We start from the raw sequence: 18803 nt of genomic DNA, 5'->3' as shown, positions 1-18803 counted from the left end.
TACGACCACGCCACAACCGTCTGTCCTCTTCTGCCTGTCCAGGCTCCCCTGGCTTCCCAGGGGCTAAAGGTCTCCCAGGCTACCCAGGGGGCAGAGGCCGTGACGGGACGCCCGGGCAGCCCGGCGGCCCCGCAGGACCGGGGGCTAAAGGTAATCAAAGTCGATACCGGCAACGCACACAAACACCGTGAGGCCAACGGGAATGCATGACACAAACACACAAACAGTTCGACCCATGACGCACACATGTGTTCACGCGTGTGTTCCAGGTCTACCTGGCTCTATGGGTCTCCACGGACTCAACGGACTGGCCGGACCGAGAGGTGCTCCGGGAACTCCAGGTAAGCCCCGCAACATCCACACCTCTCCCAGCCCGCCGAGAACCAGGATGGTTCTCCCCCCCCCCTTTCAGACATCTAGTAACCTAACCTCCTCCCTGACGCCCCGTCTCTGAGTTCACTGTAAGTCACCGGAGGTTAAAGGTCGACCCAGGGACGGGACAGCGTGACGGACGGTCTGTGTGTGGGTGATTTCAGGCCCCAGTATCGGCGGTCGTCCAGGGACACCGGGAGCTAATGGGCTGAAGGGAGAGCGAGGAGACTCGTACCCTGGAGGACCAGGCCGCAACGGGGAGAAGGGAGAGAGAGGAGACTCCGGTGAGACCCCACACATATCTGTGTTTTCTGTTGAATACATTTTCACGATCAAGTCAGCAAGCAAACGAGGCTGCTGTCAAATTATGGTATTCCGCAGTGCGATTTCTCATATATATTTGTGTGTGTGTGTGTGTGTGTGTGTGTGTGTGTGTGTGTGTGTGTGTGTGTGTGTGTGTGTGTGTGTGTGTGTGTGTGTGTGTGTGTGTGTGTGTGTGTGTGTGCGTGCAGGTGGTCCCGGTCTCACTGGATTCCCAGGGCTCCCTGGGCGTCCAGGAGAGACAGTGGGCTCAGATATCCCAGGACCATTAGGAGACCCTGGCCTGCCCGGTCTGGATGGAGAGTACGGTAAATATCACGGATGTCAACTCTTTCACCAGTATCACCACTATCACCATCAGTATCCCCAGGATCGCCAGCATCAACAGTATCACCAATATCACTAGTATCACCATTGTCACCTGGTCAGCATCAAATAGACCTCTTCTTCTCTCCTCCACCTCTCTCCTCTCCTTCTCCTCCTCCTCTCCTTCTCCTCCTCCTCTTCCTCCTCTCTCTCATCGCCTCCATCTCTCTCTCTCTCTCTCTCTCTCTCTCTCTCTCTCTCTCTCTCTCTCTCTCTCTCTCTCTCTCCTCCCCCTCCTGTCTCCCCCCAGGTCTCCGTGGGCCTACAGGACCGCCCGGGCCCCCCGGCCCCGGTACGGCCCAGGGAGACAGAGGTGATCCCGGTCTGCCGGGCTTCCCTGGCGCCCCTGCTAGGAAGGGTGAAGCAGGACATCCAGGGGGCCCCGGTTACAACGGCGGCCCCGGGTTCAAAGGTCAGTCGTTATGCCTAAATAGTCATTTCCGTCCGTCATCGTTTACCATAAAAAAATAAAAGAACTTCAATTGATTGGTTTGACTTACGAAGCTAAGCTAAGCTAGCGGTGTGTGTGTGTGTGCTCTGCGTACCCCAGGAGAGAGAGGCGACACGGGCTACAGCGGGGGTCCTGGGCTGAAGGGTTACCGTGGCGAGAACGGTTACTATGGCGCCCACGGCCTCAAGGGATCCAGAGGTAAGGGGGACACCTGGCATTAGCATGCCAACGTTGACGCGTCGCATCGCAATAGGATGAGCTAGGATGCTAATAGCGTAGCATGAGCGCTAAAACGTGACGTAAACCAATGTCTCTCTCGCTCTCCAGGCGGGCCTGGGCGTAAGGGACGTCCAGGCCCTACCTCCACACCGGCGGCGATCAGTGTACCGTCTGGGGACCCGGGTGGTCCCGGAGCCCTCGGGGGGCCCGGTACCGGTGGAGAGCCTGGTCAGCCCGGGATGCCAGGGCGATCTGGTGCGTCTTCAAGAGGAGCCGCGCTGTAGGCCTGTGTTAGAGACGCCGGCGCCGTATTAATCCCCGTTGTGTCTTATGCTCGCCAGGTCCTAAGGGGCGCCCGGGGCCGGTCGGTAAGCTGGGTCGTATGGGTTCTGGTGGTCTGCTCGGACCGCTCGGAGATCCGGGTCCCCCTGGCTTCCCTGGACCCGCTGGAGAGCAAGGTGAGAGCTCTGACCCTCTGATTGCCTGTCTGAATGGTTTGTCCCTTCATGCACTCTAACTCTAAGTCAACTCTACCCTTTCCTCCCTCCCCCTATCACCTCCTCGACCAACCCCCCCCCCCCCCCCCTCTCCTCCACCCTCCAGGCTTCCCCGGTCAGCCGGGTATCCCCGGGGTCGCCGGCGGCGTGGGGCGTAGCCACAGCATCGGCTACACCCTGGTGAAGCACAGCCAGAACGAGCAGGTGCCCATGTGTCCGCAGGGCATGGCCAAGCTGTGGGACGGGTACAGCCTGCTGTACGTGGAGGGGCAGGAGAAGGCCCACAACCAGGACCTCGGTACGCCCAGCTGAACACCTGAGCTGAGCCTAGCTTGGAACCCCCCCCCCGCTCACCATTGATTAGATAACACACAGAGTCCTGCACAATGGGAGACTGTGAAAATGGGGTTGGACGAGGATGATTGATCCTCTAGTACAAAGTACAAAGACAGATATCTTCGTAAACTATTACTGCACATTGGTGTGTTCCACTGGATGTCGCCATTAGAATAAAAAAATCGCAAAAACACAACCATAATGCATGTTAATGTCCCCTCTTTTCTCTCTCCCTCTCTCTCTCTCCCTCCCCTCCTTTTCTCTCTCCCTCTCTCTCTCCCTCACCTCCTTTTCTCTCCCTCTCTCTCTCTCTCCCTCCCCTCCTTTTCTCTCTCCCTCTCTCTCTCTCCCTCCCCTCCTTTTCTCTCTCCCTCTCTCTCTCTCCCTCACCTCCTTTTCTCTCCCTCTCTCTCTCTCTCTCTCTCTCTCTCTCTCTCTCTCTCTCTCTCTCTCTCTCTCTCTCTCTCTCTCTCTCTCCCTCACCTCCTTTTCTCTTCCTCTCTCTCTCTCTCTCTCTCTCTCTCTCTCTCTCTCTCTCTCTCTCTCTCTCTCTCTCTCCCTCACCTCCTTTTCTCTCCCTCTCTCTCTCTCTCCCTCCCCTCCTTTCCTCTCTCCCTCTCTCTCTCTCCCAGGTCTGGCTGGATCCTGTCTCCCTAGGTTCAGCACCATCCCCTTCCTCTACTGCTCCCCTAACGAGGTCTGCTACTACGCCAGCCGCAACGACAAATCCTATTGGCTGTCCACCACCGCGCCAATTCCCATGATGCCCGTCGCCGAGGAGCAGATCCGCTCCTACATCAGCAGGTCGGCCATCTTAGTTTTCTGTCTGTAGTTCCCATGTTTATTCCGTCTTTTTCTGTATATCTATGTATTTATGACCTGACCTTTGACCTGTGGATGTGGTTGTGCGGTCCAGGTGTTCTGTGTGTGAGGCGCCCTCCCAGGCCGTGGCGGTCCACAGCCAGGACATGACCATCCCAACCTGCCCCCGTGGGTGGAGGAGCCTCTGGATAGGATATTCCTTCCTCATGGTGGGGCTCCACTCAATGTCCACCTCCTCTCTCCCCTTCACCTCCCGACCCCCCTCTCCTCTCCCAGCCTGCAGCACCTCCTCCTCCTCCTCCTCCTCCTCCTCCTCCTGCTCCTCCTCCGACCTCCTCTCTCCCCTTCACCTCCTCCCCCCCTCTCCTCCTCCACCCTTCTCTCCCTCACCTCCTCCTCCACCCTTCTCTCCCTCACCTCCTCCTCCAACCTCTCCTCCACTCTCCTCTCCTTGCCCTCCTCCGCCTCCCTCCTGCACATTCTCTGCTCCCTTCTCCCCCTGTCCTTCTCCGCCCCTCCCTCCGCCTCCTTCTATCACCTCGACCCCCTCCTCTCACCACCCTAATCGATTGCCTGCTGTCTCACACACAAAGTCAAAGTCAAAGTGCTTCATCGTCAGGTTAGACGCAGTGGGACCTGCTTATTCGGTCCAGTGAATCCCTTCCATCAAACCAACGTGTCGTCTAGCTTCTAACGCCACCGCTAACCTCTTCCCTCCCCCCCCCCCCCCCCCCCCCCCGCAGCACACGGCGGCGGGCGCGGAGGGCGGCGGCCAGTCGCTGGTCTCCCCGGGCTCGTGCCTGGAGGACTTCCGGGCCACGCCCTTCATCGAGTGCAACGGCGCCAAGGGCACCTGCCACTACTTCGCCAACAAGTACAGCTTCTGGCTCACCACGGTGGATCAGCGCCGCGAGTTCGTGGACGCCCCGCCTCAGGAGACCCTGAAGGGCGGCACGCAGCTGTCCCGCGTCAGCCGCTGCCAGGTCTGCAGCAAGCTCTTGTAGTCGCCCCGACCCCCCCCCCCCCCCTTCGCCCCCCCTTCGTCCTCTCCTGGTGGGGAGGGATGGAGAGACCGACGGGAGGAGGAGGAGGAGAAGGAGGGAGAAAGACTGATAGAAGCGGTGGTGACGATGTTGAGGATGATGATGCTTGTGTTAGAACGCCTCCAGTCATGATAAGCGTACAGACGAGGAGAGAGAATGAGGGTGAGCATGGTAGAGGTCAAGGTGCTATAATAAATACAAGGAGTAACTATTAGAAATGAATGACTGAAAGGAAACGAGGCCCCTCCCCTCGGGGGTTGTGTTGTGGTGATGGTTTGGGTGTCGAGGAGGAAGAAGATAAATGAGGAGTAGGAAGAAAGAGGGGATTCTCCGTTGTTCTTCACTAGATTATTATTTACAGTGGTGCTATTGTGTGTCTTCCGTGTTTTTTGATCTCACATTATGTTTTTTATTTCTTTCTCCTTGTAATCCTGTGTTTTCACTGGGTTATCTCGCATCGAGTGACCCCCCCCCCCCCCCCCCCCCCCTTCCCCCCCACCGTTCGATAGAGAGGAATAATAGGCCTTGCAGCGCTTCGACTCACCCACAAATCATAACATAGGACTAACCATGCAGCACTCCCAATAAATATCCAAGCGTCTCCTGTTGGATATTGTTGTTCTATGAATGACCTCATTCTTTGTTTGTACTCCCCATGAAAATGTTGGTTCTGACTGAATTGGTTGAGTTTAAGTGTTTTTCTCTCCCAGATTCTGGTACTGTCATCCATACTATGATTCCTTTATCTACTCCTTGTTGATTTCACGATATCCGCACTTTCTTTACAAACCCAAAAATTATGCTAAAGGCAGACTGTGATCGGCAGTCATCTGGCCAACCCGTGCTATTTTTACAGTTGTTAATATATATTGCACTGATCTGATTGGCTTCCTTTGTATTTTTTTTTACGACCAATAGGTATGCTTAATCATCTTCTCTAGTTGGATTTACAGGCTACGCTTTCCCATAATTCAACTTTTCAGTCTTTGCTATTATTGGCAAAACATTCATATATTTGCTGCTTATGACCGAATATCCCCGCATTCCCACCACCCTGAACAAAAAACTCTTCTATGCAGATGACACATGCATAAGACACAGACAGTTTGTCGTTGTCGTTGTTGTACATAGTGCTTATTGCCTGGCTCCAGTTTGTTGGTATTATGATGTTGAAGCCGAGTCACATGGTGTATTTTGTTAATTGTGGTGCTCTCTTCTTCTTCTCTATTGTCTTTCCCTGTGGAGTTTCCTTGTCTCTTAGCTAGGGAGATGCAGCGGGTACGTAAAGCAAGTGTTATCCCATCAGCTTTAGCCTCACTAAGGTTAACATTGCACGTCTCCAGTCATAGAACCACATCCATGAGCGATCGGTTTCGGCTGCAATTGTTGTTTACAATGCCTTGAGACAAACCAGGACCTGGATCCTCCATGGCGGCTGTAGCTTGTACCCCCTTTTCGCTAGGCCAGGATGATGAGAACCCGGGGGAACCTGTAACCACTATGGCCCCTGTTTCTGACACGTAGCTTTATCTCTATGCTGGTCTCGGCTCTGAGTTAGTGACCTTTTATGCATTTTACATGTTTCATTATTTTCACATCCCACCCCCCCCCCCCCCCCCCCCCCCCCCCCCTCCCCCCATTTGTCCCTTGTCTATTGTCTGTAATGTAGATTGTAATTATTTAGTTAAATCTTAAAGTCACGTTATTCTCCCAGATTTTTTTAATGGTTGTTATATACTGAGTTGGGCCGGGGAGAAACTGAGCTGTACATTCAATAAAAAAAAAAATCCAATAAAAAATGTTTGTATATGCCCAAAAATGTATTCACCAGAGATCTTTAGATGTAACGCAGAATAACAAGAGATCCATGGATGAACCCTGAACAGACGGATGAACCGTCTGTTCTTGCTCGGTTCAACATTTAGATTTCACACACTGACCTAACAAAGAAATCGAGAGCTATGATACGATCCATGTTTCTACACGACTGCAGAGAAAGGAAAGAATACTTTCCTCCAAGAGGGACGTGGGAGACATGCGCCCTGACATGTCCAATACCGTAACGTGTATGTCTGTGCTCACTATGAAATAAAGTACAATACAACTGAACATCTGGGAATGGTTTTATTTAAATCTGTCTTATCTGACACATAAATCGGCTTTACCAACGCTCATGAACTCATGAAGAATTTATAGACAGGTTTCGACTTGAGAATCCTGCCGCCAGACATTCTTCCGAACCCCAAAAGGAGCAGAGAACATAGGTGCATGTTTCGGCATTGGCTGCTGGTCTTTTGAATTCACTATCACATTGTTACCAACCAATTGATTACTCCAACCATGTTTATCTCATGCCAGATCTTTCTTTAGATAACGATCTTAGCTAGAGATCCATAATGTACAACATTTGATTTTGCAGACATTTTCATTCTGGAATTGAACAGGTGCTTGATCCAACTTTCACTTTAGCGGGGTGGCTTATGTTTAACCCATACACCCCTCTTATGTGTCCATATTATATGCTGTTTGTCCTCAGCTTGTAAATATTGAAATATATTCTTAGCTGTATCACCCACTAACAACCACTTGATTATGTCCTACTCCAACCATGTTTTATCTCATGCCAGATCTTTTCTTTAGATAAAGATCTTAATAGCTAGAGATATATAATGTACAACATTTGATTTTGCAGAAATTTTCATTCTGGAATTGAATAGGTGCTTTATCCAACTTTTAATTTAACTTTAACTGCATGTGATATATAGACTATTCATTATTTTAGTAACTCGAAATAGATTAGAGCCTAGAACCTATGTACTGCTAGAAAGGTGCTAGAAAAATAAGTAAATAATGGTTTGTATTTTGACACTGGTTTCAGTTGCTGAAATTAACATGAAACGGGAAAGGGGAAGGAAGAGTCTGTCGTAAAGGAGTTGCGTATGTCGTAAAACGTATAGCGTCAGCCGCAACCAACACAACAACATAGCTACCGAGATCCTAACGGACTCTCCTTTCTCATCTGATCTGTCCACATCCACAGGTATTTACCACAACACCTCATTATCACTTATTAGCTAAACATTGCTATTTGATCTGGACCTGTGTCAAACGGCTCACATTGTCACATTCATCCCAGCGTTTGACGAGGATGAGCTAACGGTGTTAGCATTGGCTTGTCATTGTATTTGATCCATGTCAAATGTTGCTTTATTTAAGTCTGTTATTAATGCAGCAAATGTTATCTAGCGGTGTACTGTTGTGATTAGTCGTTTCAACATACTCCATATGATGTATGTGGCGTTTTGCCAGCTGATGGGCAGATTTGTGCTGACATTATGGTAGTGGGTGGTTTTGCATGGATCTGCTAATCTTGGGTTTAATGTTGATCTCTCTGTCTCTGTGACAAGAGAGGGGGTAGTGTTCAGGTAGCGTTAATGAACTCCTGCTCAGTCAGAAGTCTGTACAGTGGCTGGACATTCCTTTAGGTGATGGTACCCTTGTTTATATATTAAGTGCCAGTTGGGTGGCTTATGTCTAACCCATACACCCCTCCTATGTGTCCATATTGTATGCTGTTTGTCCGCAGCTTGTAAATATTTAAATATGATCTTAGCTGTATCACTTCATTTTGAATGTTTTATTTTGCATCTCGACTTTGCATCTCGACCTTTTGCTACTTAAGGTTTTTAGTATTCCTGTATTTATTTTGACTAGTAGGTGCTTTGGTCCTCCATAAATGACAGTAATCTCTGTACAAAATAAAAGAGGCGTAAGACAGTGGTCTATGTAGTAGGAAATACAAAGAGCATTAGTGATTGTCACAAGGATGTCACTGCATAACCCTGTTACCCACCCCATGAACTGATAATAACAACCAATCACCTCGACGGGGCCAGGTAAGCTGGACTTCTCCGACACCCACTCGGACATGTCCTATGTCTTCATCAACGACTCGGCGCAGGCCAGCTCGCCGCTGCTGCAGGCCTGCATCGACGGAGACCTGCACTTTGGGCGTCGGCTGCTGGAGACGGGCTGCGACCCCAACATGCGGGACACCCGCGGGCGCACGGGCCTGCACCTGGCCGCCGCCCGCGGCAACGTGGACATCTGCCGCTTCCTGCACAAGTTCGGCGCCGACCTCCTCGCCACGGATTACCACGGCAACACGGCGCTGCACCTGTGCGGCCACGTGGACACCATCCAGTTCCTGGTGTCCAACGGCCTCAAGATTGACATCTGGTGAGGAGGGGAGGGTGTTATGGGGTGTTGGGGAGGTGTTAGGAGGAGGTTTCTCCTTTGAGTCTGCCCGACGACCCAATTTTGAGTTGTCGGGCAGAGGCTTTTTGTCGATGGCAACTTGATAACAGAGACTTACCATTCTGTTCAGGATTTCGTTATTTTCGCTTACATAGCAGACTTTCAGTGGATTTGGAACATTAATGCGAAAGGGGTAGGGGTTGGGGTAGGGGGCATCCTTCTAGAAACATGCGACAACGGAAATCGCCCCCAGGAAATATTGGCTGGGAGTCCCACCAACTAACGACTTCACCCCAAAGTAGACTATTCTGTAAAACACTGTTGGTTGTTACTGTGAAGGGGTAATTCATGTTGTTCACGGTATAGTAGGATGGGCAGGTTGTGTTGTCCAAAGGGATCCTAAGTTTAGAGGCTAACGTTGCTACATCCGTGTCTCTCTGTGTGAGCAGTAACCACAACGGCTCCACGCCCCTGGTGCTAGCCAAGCGACGGGGGGTGAACAAGGATGCCATCCGCCTGCTGGAGGGCCTGGAGGAGCAGGAGGTGAAGGGCTTCAACCGGGGAGCGCACTCAAAGCTGGAGACCATGCAGTTGGCCGAGAGTGAGAGGTAAACATCCATCCATTCCCCCATCTTCATTCATTCATTCAGTCATTGAGCTTTTTGGCCGAAGTACGGCTTGGAGCAATCTTAAGTTAGAGTAGCTAAAAACCATATGGAGTATTAAATAATAAGTAGTGTGTAGTGCTGTATTACTAAGCAGTATATACACAGCTCATCTTTTTCCTCCTCCTCACTCCTCATCTTCCTCCTTCCTACACCCCCCCCTCCAATAACCCTGACCCCTCATCATCCCCTCACCCCCTCTCCCTCCGCCACCTACTTCTCCCCCTTCTTCTCTTCCTCCTCTTCCGACTCACACGCCTCCCCTCCGCCACCGCTTCCTTGCTCCTTGCCCCCCGCCTCTCCTCACCCGCTCCTCCCCCTCCTCCCGCAGTGCGATGGAGAGCCACTCCCTGCTGAATCCCAACCTGCAGAGCAGCGAGGGCGTGCTGTCCAGCTTCAAGACCACGTGGCAGGAGTTTGTGGAGGACCTGGGCTTCTGGAGGGTGCTGCTCCTCCTGGTGGTCATCGCCCTGCTCTCCCTCGGCATCGCCTACTACGTCAGCGGGGTGCTCCCCTTCTCCAGCAACCAGCTGGAGCTGGTCCACTGAGGAGGAGAAGGACGCTCCGTCCGTCCCTGCTCGCCCATGGACGGCGCGTCAGCATGAGCTTGGACGAAGGGGTCGGAGGGAGTCTGAAGGGCCCACCAGGTGTGGACCGGGTGGACAACACTCCACACTTGTGATGCCACCATCGCCTAGGATTAGTGTCATCACAAGTGACGCCTGGTGGTTAATTAGGGGCCGTTTTAGGGAGGAGGAAGAGTGGGACGGAGTTGGCGGGTTACAGGCTGTGTTATATTTCGAGTTAAGCGAGCAATGGTTTGAGTCTCTCCCGTCAGTCTCTGTCTAACCAGGAAGTGGATGCAGTGTACTAGTTGGGGGAGCAGAGTGGTTTTGGTGCAACAAATAGAAGTTATGACCACACCTACGGTCTAGGGGGGCAAGACCTCAGATCTTTTTACAGTTTGTGTTTCTATTGGCGGCGTGTCGAATGTGTATCAGATGCACATGGAAGTGTTTTTATGGTTATGAGGTAGGTCTTAGGGTGGATGGGAAAGATGCTAAGGGGGGAGGGGGGAGGAGAAAGAGAAAACTATGACTTGATTACATAATCAGTCACTATTGAAGCTCATCGCTACTTCATCGTTCTAGCAATTATGTTTAATTTATTTCAGCCAACTTTAATGACTTATTATTTCCCATTGGATGGTCGCCTGGCAGTTGGTGCTGTATTGGACCGATCCCAGCCATTTGTATACCCTAGTTCCATGTGACTCGTGTTTTAAACTATTTTTTTCTTTGCTTTTAAGCACCATACAAAATCTGAACAGCTTTCCTTCTGTTCCTTCAGAGTGCCAGAGGTGTTACGTAAACAGTGTCTCTGTTTGAAAAGTCTGCTCTCATAAGTATTGTGCAGGTGCAAACACACTTCTCTGATGTTTATTCCCATGGTGCATTGCTCCCTTCACACTGGTCCTTGAACTGACCTAAGCCCCAGCCAACCCAAATGTAACCAATTCTCATGCATCATGGGAAATACACTCCAGAAAAGTCCAACTTTTTTTAACCAGTGTTAGAATGAGCTGTCTAGCATCCAGTCTTTAACATTTCGATTTATAGAGTAGGGGTCCCTTTATTTTATACTACTCCGAGTCTTAGCTGGGTGTAGCTTGAAGCTTTGACACATAGATGAAATGGAGAGATTTAACATGCAGTTATACTTACTACAAGGCTGACTGACAACCAAATCTTAACGAACACTCCCTCAATATTATCTACGCATAACATTGTAACTCTGATTTCTCGTTGGTTTGTAGCCTAGACCAAACATTTGTACGATTACCTTTTATATTTTAAAAAATACTACCCAATGAATTTCATCTCTTATTGTTGTAATACGTTGTACTCTTATCCATGCGTTATTCTGTCTACACTTACAGCAAAAACTCTTTTAAAAGTATTACCTTTTAATGTCTTTCATGTTTATGTTTAAAGCTGTATACAAGCGAAATTATTTTACGTATGCCATTTGCATATTTCTTAAGGACCCATATCTGTGTTTAAATAATTCATCATGTCACTTATTCATTATTGTTTTCAACTTATGTCCCCTTTTTTGTCTCTGGACATTTCGTGTATATTAATTTCCCATTGTCTAAGTGACCAGTCGCATTAAAGCTGTATAGCAATGAATGCTTACAACTGCTTGTAAATATTAGTTTATATACATATTTGTTTGTGATTCGCTTGTTTTTGCCGTCCCACGACACAGTATGAGATGATAGCTTAACTGTGTGCCTTTTTTAAAAGAAAAGAATATTCAATTACAATACTTTTTAACAGCACAGGATTTCCTTTAAAGCATGTAGCTTTGTTGCATTAAAAGATTTAGAATTGTAAACATTACCGCATTCAATTCCCCTTTTGTTTTCTGTGTGTGGGGCAAAAAACAACATTTTGGCAAATCTATATCTTATGTGGAGAGAATTAATAAAACACTCGAAATGCGAGATTGTTGAGGAATTCAATGGTCTTTTTCTTGTGTATTTATCCTTCATGGAGTTGCAACCAATATACATTATATTCCACCCCTATAAACTTCTAGACATTTAATGCATTTGGGGGGGGGGGGGGGGTATTAACAGTTGTATATCGTATTGTTTTATATATTGATTAATACAACTAGTAGCCTATGTGTATACTTCATTATCAAGTACGAAAGTGTGATACGGCAGTAATACTTCAAGTTATGAATCTAGAACTACAAGGTTTTAAGAATACAAACAATGCAAACATACGTGATAACAAATTGACAGTGAAATCGATTCAATAGACACGCAATTAACCCCTATTAGGAATTTAGTTTACATGACCATGGCTTCGTTTTACTCAAAATCTAATGTTAAAACAACATAATACAATTTAACAGTGATCCATAAACTGCCAAACCACGAAGAAAGTTCCCGCGAGAGTAGACCCTGAAAGCAGTGCGAGATGAGATTTGTGCAACGCTGCACAGGAAGCAAAACAAACGGGCTAGTTGGGCTAGCTGGACGTCGTTGTAAACCTAACACAAAAATGTACGAAAATCGACAATAATAACGACAGCTAACCGGCCGAGGAGTAAAATGGATTTGTTATAAGGATATCGTCGAGGACTTTACAGTTCGGCCATGAATCTGAGAGGGCTGTTCCAGGATTTCAACCCGAGGTGGGACCAAGCAAAGCAGCGTTTAGCCTAGCTCCTGTGTAATATAGGAGCGTTTAGGCATCGCTCACTCCTTAATCACAAGCTAGCTTGTTAGCCTAGCTACTGTGTTGTTAGCATGTATTTATCGGCGTTGTGACAGCAGGCATCTAGACAATCACATCGCTTTCCTTATTTGTTTAAACGAAACTCCTTGCCAGAGAAAATGGGCTGTAAAGTTTCCTTAACAAGACACGTTTATGTGGATAGCTGGCTGGCTGAATCAAGTTAGTTAATACACTAATACACTGAAAAAACACTCTTATGTCATGAAAATATGACCACTGTGTGTATATTTGTCTTTAAAATGACATGCAGTTGGTATATATCTGACGTTAGGCATCCTCTATTTAGTACGTGGTACCTAGTGGCTTATATGCAAAGAAAAACAGGATAATAAAGTAATAATTAATATGAGTCCAAGGGCATGATGTCTCAAAGGAGTGGGTCACACAGCCGAAACATATTGAATTATTTAATCCATGTTTAGGCTTAATGTAAATCCCATAAGGCGATGTCATGACAACATGTCCTACATTAGGCACCGGTATTGTTTTGGTTACATGTGATCTATGACAACAACACTGCGTTTATTATGGCGACTCTGAACTCTTTCCAGTTGTTTTTTTCACTTTCGTTTGGTACCCTAACCCTACCTCAATGTTGTTTTGTAATCTCTGATGTCGCTATGGATAATGACGTATGCAAAATGTTAATGCGTGTATGGAAATTGTGGTACAAGGGAAATAGTGGTCTGGTTATCAGGTGTGACTCTCAGCCCAACGTTTCTGGGTTGTCTACTTGGAGGCATGCTTGAGCCAGCTTCCATAACTCATACCTGCTGCTTATAGGTCTTATCTTAGGTGGGATATGCATGTGTTGTGTTGTGTATGTATGCTGGCTGCTGGAACACCTCAATTTCTCTGCTGAGATGAATAAGTATATCTTATCTTATTCTCTTAGCTACCACCCCCTTTTGGAGGGTCCCTAAATTGCATGACTCTATTAATATATGACGTTTAATATATGATGTTATACCTCACCTCCTGTGGTGTCCACATTCATGACAGTGGTAACATTGGAAAATGGAAATGTTACTTTGCCGTTGATGCAGATATTGTAATACAGCCGTACACTTTTCATTGAAACTTTTCAATTATAAACATAAACAAAAGCACAAAATATAATATTGAGCCCCCACTGTGTATGTTAGTAGAGAAAGGTAAGTGTAGGAGATGTTGTTTCACCCTCAGTCGAAAGTTTCTGGGATCCAACCAAAAAGATGCACCCTAACCTCTACCTGACATGAACTGGAAAAATGAACATGCTATTACCGTGCTACTAACACAATCTCAGATCTCCTCAATGTCTCTTCCGTGTCAGTGCCTGAACGCCTCTTCTCGTTGTTCTGCAGTAAGTTCCTGATCTACTCGTGCCTGCTGCTGTTCTCGGTGCTGCTGGCGTTGCGGCTGGACGGGGTCATCCACTGGAGCTACTGGGCCGTGTTCACGCCGATATGGATATGGAAGCTCCTGGTGATCATCGGGGCCTCTGTAGGGACGGCCGTCTGGGCCCACAACCCCCAGTACAGGTGAGCACGCCCGGCCCCGATGCGGTAGGGCAGTGGAGTGTTCAAGCCTTGTGTGTGCAGCTACCTTTGTCTACCAAATATTTGTCTACCATCTATGTATATTAATTTATGCAGTAGTCCCCTTTTCAAACATACTAATGGTCAAATTAAACAGACAAGAGATACGATAAGATGGGCTTTTATTATTATCCCAGATGAGGACATAAGGGATTTAGGCATATGGGGCTGAAAAAAAGGTTTATTTTGGCCACTTATGGACAGCGACCCAAAGTATGAAAACCAGTGCTCTATTAAACCCATATGTTTGACGTTTAATGAGTGAATTGAGTTGACAAAGACGGCAGGTTTGTCATGTTGGTTGAACAGGCTTATTACATAACCCTTCTTGAATACCATTTCTATTATTCAAGAAGTGTGTTTAGATGCCCAACTCAATTAAGTATTTACACACAGCCGGGACATGAAAAAGCACATCCAAGGATGGTCATCAAGTTATCCAAGTGTGATAAGTGTCATACAAACAAAGTTACTTAAAGGTCCAGTGTGTAAAATGTAGGTGGCACTTGCATATTGCACCTCTCCCTTTCCAACGACCACTGTCCCTGTACTGGCCTGTATTGTGTTGGGTGCCAGTAGGTACTTAGGAAATTATGTTAAAGTCGGTGACAGCATCGAGTAGCCAAGTAATGAGGTTCTATTTATGAATCTTTGGGTGACATTTATGATTTTTGTATTTAGTTATTTAGTCTGTAAATGTTAAACTACTGCAAAATTTTATTGTTCATTGCGTTTCTTTTTGGGTATTTGTCAAAGTCAACATGGACATAGTAGATGTTGAAAATGTTTTAAACAATGCAGACCCACCTGTCATAATCCCCCTCATCCGCAAACTGCCATTCGCTACACTATTAAAAGAAAGAAGCTCGTCCTAATTGAATCCTCTAAATACGTAGGCTATTTTGGCGAATCGACCGAGCATGCTTGTCGTCACTAGGCTATATGAGGCGCGTCCGGCAGAGGGTTAAGCTTCTGGAACATTTATATTTAATACCACGGACGGTGTGTGCATGTGTGGAGCTGCGTCATGCCAGCAGTTTATGTTCAATGTCTAAACACGACTTAAGTGCCCAAAAAAGAACGCACCACAAACAAGCTTTGATTTGACCCTGAATCCGGTTACAATTGTTTGGTGATGTCGTGCATCCCTAGTGTGTATGACGTTGTGTGTGAGGGGGGGGTACGTTTGCTTATGAACCCCGGTGCCGTTCTGCAGGGCGGAGGGGGAGACGTGTGTGGAGTTCAAGGCCATGCTGATCGCCGTGGGTCTCCACGTGCTGCTGCTGATGTTTGAGGTGCTGGTGTGCGACCGCGTGGCCCGGGGAGCCTACTTTTGGCTGCTCGTCTTCATGCCGCTCTTCTTCGTCTCCCCTGTGTCCGTGGCCGCCTGCGTCTGGGGCTTCAGACACGACCGCTCCCTGGAGGTACGAGTTACACCCGCGGCCTCTGTTCCCAGCCTAGCCTACCTCTCTCTCTCTCTCCCCGCACACTTACCTACCTGTCTCTCTCTGACTCTCTACCCACACCCTAACCTAACCTCCTCCTCTCTACCACCTCCCCTAACGATCTCGTTCTCTCTCAGCTGGAGGTGCTCTGCTCGGTCAACATCCTGCAGTTCATCTTCATCGCCCTCAAGCTGGACAAGATCATCAACTGGCCCTGGCTGGTAAGAGAGAGACACACACACACTTCAAAAAGCGAGGGTCCACAACAAATGTATGTCGGACCCTCCCATTTTTCATGTTGCTCGGCTCTTGGATAGATTTTAGAACACCTGGTGGTGTATTAATAATGTTATAGTAGAAGGGTTTCATGCTTTTTCACCATTATAATAGCATTCTGTGTCAAACAGTACCAGTGAGGCACTTCCTGACGATTCATTCTAGAAAGAAAAGAAAAACCAAAAACTGTATATCCTACTATAAGATTGGCTGGGGTCCACTTGTTATCGCTCTTATTACAATGGGGGAAGTGTGTGTGTGTGTGTGTGTGTGTGTGTGTGTGTGTGTGTGTGTGTGTGTGTGTGTGTGTGTGTGTGTGTGTGTGTGTGTGTGTGTGTGTGTGTTGCAGGTGGTGTGTGTCCCCCTGTGGATACTCATGTCCTTCCTGTGCCTGGTGGTCCTCTACTACATCATCTGGTCCGTGCTCTTCCTGCGCTCCATCGACATCATCGCCGAGCAACGCCGCACACACATCACCATGGCGATCAGCTGGATGACCATTGTGGTGCCACTGCTCACCTTCGAGGTAAGCTAGCAGTCACCTCTCCCTCCCCCATTCGCCCCCCCCCTCACTTCTATTGATGCCTCCCCTTTTCTCTCTCTCCCCCTCACTTCTATTTATGCCTCCCCCTTTTCTCTCTCTCCCCCTCACTTCTATTGATGCCTCCCCTTTTCTCTCTCCCCCTCTTCTATTTATGCCTCCCCCTTTTCTCTCTCACCCTCACTTCTATTTATGCCTCCCCCTTTTCTCTCACCCTCACTTCTATTTATGCCTCACCCTTTTCTCTCACCCTCACTTCTATTTATGCCTCCCCCTTTTCTCTCTCTCCCCCTCACTTCTATTGATGCCTCCCCCTTTTTTCTCTCTCCCCCTCACCTCTCCTCTCTCTATGCCCATTCATCTCCCCCTCCCCTTCTTCCCCTCACCTCTCTCTCCACCCCTCCATCTCCCCCTCTGCCCGCCCCTCACCCCTCCAGCCTGCCTCTTCTCCCTCTCTGCGTCCACCACCAGTATGAGCTCAGCAGGGTGTGCTCCTCTCTCTCTCCCCCAGATCCTGCTGGTCCACAAGCTGGACGGCCACAACAGCCTGAGCTTCGTGTGTGTCTTCGTCCCGCTCTGGCTCTCCCTGCTCACCCTCATGGCCACCACCTTCGGACACAAGGGAGGCAACCACTGTAAGGCAGCGTCGACACGTCGAGTCTGTGTGTTCCCGAGCACCTCGCTAACCCACAGGTCAACACTTTAGGACCGTTAGCCTTTTGGTGAGCCCTCTGGTCACCATGTACCCCACCATTGTTGGTCAAATAACACTGCTTGCCTTGCGTAAACCCTTCCTGCTCATACGACCATTGAGTGTCTTACTTTGCATTGAAGGGTTAGGGTTTACCAAGGGTTGCTGGTAAAAGTAGCTTTTAACTGGCAGTACGGAAGTCTTGGTTAAGGTCATTTTTACTCCCAGTCGAAAGGATCTGGGTTCAAAACCCTCAAGCCAAGTACCTTAACTCTAGTCTAAATGAACGAGGATAGAAGCCTCTAGTAGAATACTAACCTTATTCATAAAAACAACGGATTAACCTGATACGCTCGTCCACAGGGTGGTTCGGAATCCGCAAAGACTTCTGCCACTTCCTGCTGGAGCTCCTCCCCTTCCTGCGGGAGTACGGCAACGTGTCGTACGACCTCCAGCGGGGCAGCGAGGACCTCGAGGAGGACGTGCCCGTCGCGCCGGAGCCGCCGGCGCCCAAGATGGCGCCCATCTTCCACAAGAAGACGGGCGTGGTCATCACGCAAAGCCCCGGGAAGTACTTTGTCCCGCCGCCCAAGCTCTGCATCGACATGCCTGACTAGGGCGCCGATCCAAAATGGAGGACAGGAGTGTCGGTTTTTCCGACTGGTTGAGAACCTGAAGTGAGGGACACCTATTAAACGGCAGCGTCAAGAACTATAAGGACTATAAGGACGTACGTGCATCCTATACTTATTGTACGTGGTTATACTGATCCGGAGCTGTTGGCGTTCATTCCCCCGTCCTCGTGGACCTCTGGAAGAAACTTCCAGTATCTTCTGTAACCGATGGATCCAGGACTCAACGAGGAATAAAAGCCCCATGAAAGCCCCAAAAATGGCACTTTGTAAGAGGCCTCTTCCAAAGAGGGCTGTAGCTGTAAGAGAGTGTGTACATACCATAATAATCTGACCAGGGGACCACAGTGAGTTTAGTAATGTGCCAACTGTAAACGTTACTTCAACATTATTAATATATCGTTCATGTTGTTATTCTTTCCTTTCCCGATAGTCCCGTGTGTCTGAGTAAACACCTCTGTCGTACCACCCACACACTGTCGCTCTGATTTGCAGCCGATAAAACAACAGCTATGTGTGTGACAGTTGTTATTTTCCTTTAACCCAGTCAGGTAAGTTATATTTTCAGTTAAAATGTCACCCAACTTATACTTTCCCATTGTAAATACACTGTACATGTTACAACCCTTTGTTTTTTTAAACGTTAATAAAGGCCTCGGTTACAATTTGTTAAAATCTGTAATTGAAGACCAACTGCAATGAAACTTTGCTTAATAACGAGGCAAATTAGTTTTATACCTCAATGAGGAGCACTAAGCACCATTGTTGTAGAGGTCACTGAACATATGCCCCACCCACCCTCTTAGTATTTTAACCTTTTTTACTTCATGCCATCTTTTTATATTCTGTGTCCACTCCACCGTGAGCCAAGGTAACAAAATATCGTTTAATATGTGCACTGGTGCACTTATTGAATGACAATAAAACAAGTCTAAGTCTATATATTAACATATATGAACATGTATTTGTTATATA

The 18803-nt window shown here is 48.2% G+C and overlaps 3 protein-coding genes across 4 annotated transcripts in view; all 3 read left to right on the top strand.

Annotated features, from left to right (window-relative positions):
- The window catches only part of col4a6 (collagen, type IV, alpha 6), an 87597-nt gene extending 81061 nt beyond the window's left edge, over positions 1–6536 (top strand). For both annotated transcript variants that reach the window (XM_030338532.1, XM_030338531.1), the window contains 12 exons: positions 43–150; positions 270–341; positions 537–656; positions 885–1001; positions 1310–1471; positions 1610–1708; positions 1838–1984; positions 2071–2187; positions 2333–2524; positions 3195–3366; positions 3479–3593; positions 4128–6536. In XM_030338532.1, coding sequence (XP_030194392.1) covers positions 43–150; positions 270–341; positions 537–656; positions 885–1001; positions 1310–1471; positions 1610–1708; positions 1838–1984; positions 2071–2187; positions 2333–2524; positions 3195–3366; positions 3479–3593; positions 4128–4388 — 1682 coding nt within the window. In that variant the 3' untranslated portion in view covers positions 4389–6536. The remainder of the gene's footprint in view (positions 1–42; positions 151–269; positions 342–536; positions 657–884; positions 1002–1309; positions 1472–1609; positions 1709–1837; positions 1985–2070; positions 2188–2332; positions 2525–3194; positions 3367–3478; positions 3594–4127) is intronic.
- An 829-nt stretch (positions 6537–7365) lies between these two features.
- On the top strand, positions 7366–11876 carry LOC115529671 (ankyrin repeat domain-containing protein 46). Its single transcript, XM_030338599.1, has 4 exons — positions 7366–7467; positions 8324–8666; positions 9134–9292; positions 9681–11876. The coding sequence occupies exons 2-4, from the start codon at positions 8356–8358 to the stop codon at positions 9895–9897; spliced, it is 687 nt and encodes a 228-aa protein (XP_030194459.1). The 5' UTR covers positions 7366–7467; positions 8324–8355; the 3' UTR covers positions 9898–11876.
- Positions 11877–12349: 473 nt separating this feature from the next.
- tmem185 (transmembrane protein 185) lies at positions 12350–18768 on the top strand. Its single transcript, XM_030338656.1, has 7 exons — positions 12350–12559; positions 14010–14186; positions 15460–15667; positions 15826–15909; positions 16314–16490; positions 17017–17140; positions 17560–18768. The coding sequence occupies exons 1-7, from the start codon at positions 12522–12524 to the stop codon at positions 17811–17813; spliced, it is 1062 nt and encodes a 353-aa protein (XP_030194516.1). The 5' UTR covers positions 12350–12521; the 3' UTR covers positions 17814–18768.
- Positions 18769–18803: the final 35 nt, after the last annotated feature.

The sequence above is a fragment of the Gadus morhua genome, chromosome 17, assembly GCF_902167405.1.
Source record: "Gadus morhua chromosome 17, gadMor3.0, whole genome shotgun sequence".
Taxonomy (NCBI): domain Eukaryota; kingdom Metazoa; phylum Chordata; class Actinopteri; order Gadiformes; family Gadidae; genus Gadus; species Gadus morhua.
The sequence above is the reverse complement of the archived record's forward strand: the minus strand, read 5'-3'. Positions and strand labels throughout refer to the sequence as shown.

Coding starts and splice junctions, on each gene's coding strand:
- tmem185 (XM_030338656.1), top strand. CDS start 12,522: ATGAATCTGAGAGGGCTGTTCCAGGATTTCAACCCGAG. Junction 12,560..14,009: donor TTCCAGGATTTCAACCCGAG/GTGGGACCAAGC, acceptor GTTGTTCTGCAG/TAAGTTCCTGATCTACTCGT. Junction 14,187..15,459: donor GCCCACAACCCCCAGTACAG/GTGAGCACGCCC, acceptor GCCGTTCTGCAG/GGCGGAGGGGGAGACGTGTG.
- LOC115529671 (XM_030338599.1), top strand. CDS start 8,356: ATGTCCTATGTCTTCATCAACGACTCGGCGCAGGCCAGCTCGCCGCTG. Junction 8,667..9,133: donor GGCCTCAAGATTGACATCTG/GTGAGGAGGGGA, acceptor CTGTGTGAGCAG/TAACCACAACGGCTCCACGC. Junction 9,293..9,680: donor CAGTTGGCCGAGAGTGAGAG/GTAAACATCCAT, acceptor CTCCTCCCGCAG/TGCGATGGAGAGCCACTCCC.